Genomic DNA, 3,649 nt, shown 5'->3' with positions numbered 1-3,649 from the left:
TGCTCCTATGATGCTGCTTGGCCTGCTGTGTTCATCCAGCTCTACACTTTGTTATCTCTTACCTTTTTTAATGTTTATTTTAAGATGGGCACACAAAATAATTTAAATGTGAAGCAATTACTGTTGTGTTGAGATGATTTACTTGTTTTTTTTCAGATTCAGAAATCTATCTGGGGACAGAGCAATGCGGCAAAGATACAATTACATCATCCAAGGCTTCTTGAGCAGTTCTCTACCCAAGAGATCCCAATGCACTCAGTTAATGACTTTTCAGCCCATCAACAAATTCTTTTGAATCAAAAGGTTGCTCACAACTTCAGTAAGTTTAAGATCTCTGAGTAAGGTCTTTCTGTTTTCAGAATTCCTTTTCATAATGACTAAAGCAAGACCTTAAAGTATTAGTCGCTATGATACAGTTACAGTTAGAAATATCGGCCTAAATATTCTGACCGTAAGATATGTGTTGGAGAATCATAAACTGGTCTTGCAAGTTGGGACTATGTGAAATTCATGATGCACCTGACTTAGAGGCAATACCTGGGAAATTGACACTTCTGATGGGCAATTCCCTTACATCTGGAACTCTCCAAAATAGCCCCATTTAAAGCTAGAAACATCTGAGGGTTCTGAGTCAATTAAACCTAACAGTTACACTGGAAAGTTTAGAGGTGTAAAAACCAGCTTCAACTCCTGGGTTACAGTCAAACCGAACCCCTGACCACTCAACCCTGACATATCCTAGGCACTCAACCACTTAATGTGGCATCCTACCTATGTCACAACCTACACACCTCAACCATCTCTGTGCCAACTCTGTCATTTACCTTACATATGTATCCTTTCGTTGTAGCTTTTAAAGTTTCTACTGGGCATTTAGATTTCAGGATTTTTACTCAGTGCTGTGAAAGGAGGCGTGGTTTTGCCAATGATCTCATTTTATTCTGGATCCATGGATCTCTAGTCAGGTTAGTAACAGGACACCCCTGTCCAGGAATCTCCAGTGCAGAAGACATCTTAATGAGGCTGAAGTTTAATGGGGAGGCAGGATTCCCTGTCGCTCCTTTAATTTTCTATTCTGAGGTGTGAAACAGGCTGCTAATCTATTTATTTCAGTCACTATAACTTTTTGGTTTTTCAGTTTTGGTTTTTCAATCAGTGAAAAGATCAATTTATATTGAAGAGAGCAAAAAAATTATGTTAAAGCTGTGCCAAATAGGTGCATGAAGGATAATCAAAGAAAAATGATCTCTTCTTTTGTGAATATCTTTGATTATGGTTTTCCTGTAGGCTTGCCTCTGCTCCCATATTTGATGGGGCGATCCATCTGTGATTGTGACTTTGTAGCCTTTCTCCTGAGGAGTACAATATATGACCACATTTGGCTTAATGCACAGACATGTAGAAATAGCTCCATTTGGACTGTTTTGAATTATAATTAAGCAGCTTAATTTAGCTTGTAAATGCAAGAGCTTACCAGTGGAAGGCATACGTGCATGGGGGAGAAACATTTCTCTGCACATAATCAGCAAACTGAGCCCAAGGTAAGTCACAGAGAATGAACCTGCCTTAACTGAACCAGGGACTGTAACACTTCTTGGAGCAAGAAAGGTAAGGCAGAAGAATAGTGAACAAAGATTACAGTATCATTTTTATTACCTTGAGATTGAATTCATTTTCCAGCCCTTTTAAATCATTAAAGTTAAATGATCCATTCAAAAGCTATGATTGTTTAAAATTTTGTAAGCTGGAATATATTTTCAACGGAGAAGGTTCTATTAGACACTGATTAGTGTCTTTCTATTCAACAGAAATGTTCAATGATGAATGAGTCATTTTTTATATATTAAGAATGCCACGCTGTTCTAAATCAATTTTATGTCTGAGTCTAAAGTTGATTAGCTGTTTTAGCATTTTTTCCTGACGAAATGATATCTTTCTGATACAAGCAGCAACTAATTATGGAAATGAACAAAAACTGAGCAAAAACTTGGCAGATGGATTTTAATGTGCGAAAGTGTGAGGTCATGCACTTTGGTAGGAAGAATCAAATGGCAGACTGTTATTTAAATAGAGAGAGACTCCAAAATACTGCAGCACAGAGGGAGCTGGATGTTCTTATTGTGAGATGGAGCAAGTAATTAAGAAGGCAAATAGAACATTGGCCTTTATTGCTCAAGGCTTGGTGATTAAATTTCGGGAAGTCTTGTTAGAACTATGTAGGGTGTTGGTGATGCCACATCTGGAGTACTGTGTATAATTTTGGTCCTAATATTCCAGAAAGGATAAATTGACATTGGAAACAATTCAAAAGAGATTCACTGTGTTGATTCCTGGAAGAATGGGGTTGATTAATCAAGAACAGCTAAACAGGTTAGGCTTTTATTCATTTGAGTTTAGAAGGAGGGGTAATATAATTGCAGGGGAGGCAATGACTTAGCGTTATTATCGCTGGACTGTTAATCCAGAGACCCAGGCAAATGTTCTGGGGACCCAGGTTTGAATCCCGCCACAGTAGATGGAGGAATTTGAATTCAAAGAAAGAAATCTGGAATCAAGAGTCTAATGATTACCATTGCTGATTGTCAGGAAAAACCCATCTGGTTCACTAATGTCCTTTTTTAGGGAAGGAAACTGCCATCCTCATCTGGTATGGCCTGCATGTGAATCCAGACCCACAGCAATGTGTTTGACTCTTAACTGCCCTGTGGGCAATTAGGGATAGGCAATAAATGCTGCCTAGCCAGCGATACCCTCATCCTGTGCATACATTTTTTAAAACATTTTAAAAAAAAGATCAGTACAAAATTCTTGTGGGCTTGACAGGGTGGATGTTGAGAAGATATTTCCACTAGTTGGGGAATCTTGAACTAGGGGACATTGGGAAATTGACCATCGTTTAAAACTGAGATGCAAGGGAATTTCTTCGCTTAGAGGTTTAGAGGAATAGGGAATGTATGGAATTCTCTACCCCAGAGAGTTGTGGAGGCTTGGACACTGAAAGTATTTAAAGAGGAGATAGATAGATTTTTGAAATATTGGAGAGTTGGAGAGTTGAAGACTATGAGGAGCTGGTATGAAGGCGAAGTTGAGGCCTGAGGCAAATCAGCCATGATCTTACAGAATGGTGGGGTAAGCTGAGGGCCTAAATGGCCTACTCCTGCTGCTATTCTTTATGTTCTTACATTTCCAGCTGGAAACTTCCTTCCGGCAAAGATCTTTGGCAGCTTTGCTCCCTGCTTTTCTTCCAGGCCATGCTAGCACGGTGCCAATACTGTTCAAAGCTTAGGTGCTGTGTGTACACTCTCATTTTCTTGTGCAGTACCAAGGGTGTCCTTTATCGGTTGTCCAAGCTCCCTTTTACACCTCAGGCCATCTCAGAGCCAGAGTGATGCCCTGTTGTAGCTTTGACTGGTTCCCCACTGTGTGCTCACTCATCCACTTGGAGAAACTCAATTCTGAAACTGAAAACGTCTGTGTGCATGCTTTAAATATTCCATCATCCTCTTTAACAAAATTGTGAACAAGTTTCTCAATGAGTTTAATTGGCCTCAATGGGAGGATGGCAGGATGCATCCCCTTTCCCTTGTGAATGTTCCGCTTAGATCCAATATTTTTGGGACATAACATTTCCATTCCTGCCTTTAGGGAA

At 39.6% G+C, this 3,649-nt stretch overlaps 2 protein-coding genes across 2 annotated transcripts in view; both read left to right on the top strand.

Moving 5' to 3' along the window:
• Nucleotides 1-342, top strand: part of LOC109917175 — a 41,258-nt gene extending 40,916 nt beyond the window's left edge. Inside the window, exon 8 of the mRNA XM_048608585.1 lies at nucleotides 157-342. Coding sequence (XP_048464542.1) covers nucleotides 157-342 — 186 coding nt within the window. The remainder of the gene's footprint in view (nucleotides 1-156) is intronic.
• Nucleotides 343-1,493: 1,151 nt separating this feature from the next.
• The window catches only part of LOC125485513 (formin-like protein 16), a 37,171-nt gene continuing 35,015 nt past the window's right edge, over nucleotides 1,494-3,649 (top strand). The window contains exon 1 of the mRNA XM_048608583.1: nucleotides 1,494-1,541. Within this exon, the coding sequence (XP_048464540.1) occupies nucleotides 1,494-1,541 (48 nt within the window). The remainder of the gene's footprint in view (nucleotides 1,542-3,649) is intronic.

This window comes from Rhincodon typus, chromosome 19 (assembly GCF_021869965.1).
Source record: "Rhincodon typus isolate 14 chromosome 19, sRhiTyp1.1, whole genome shotgun sequence".
Taxonomy (NCBI): domain Eukaryota; kingdom Metazoa; phylum Chordata; class Chondrichthyes; order Orectolobiformes; family Rhincodontidae; genus Rhincodon; species Rhincodon typus.
Note: the sequence above shows the minus strand (reverse complement) of the source record. Positions and strands in the feature narration are given on the sequence as shown.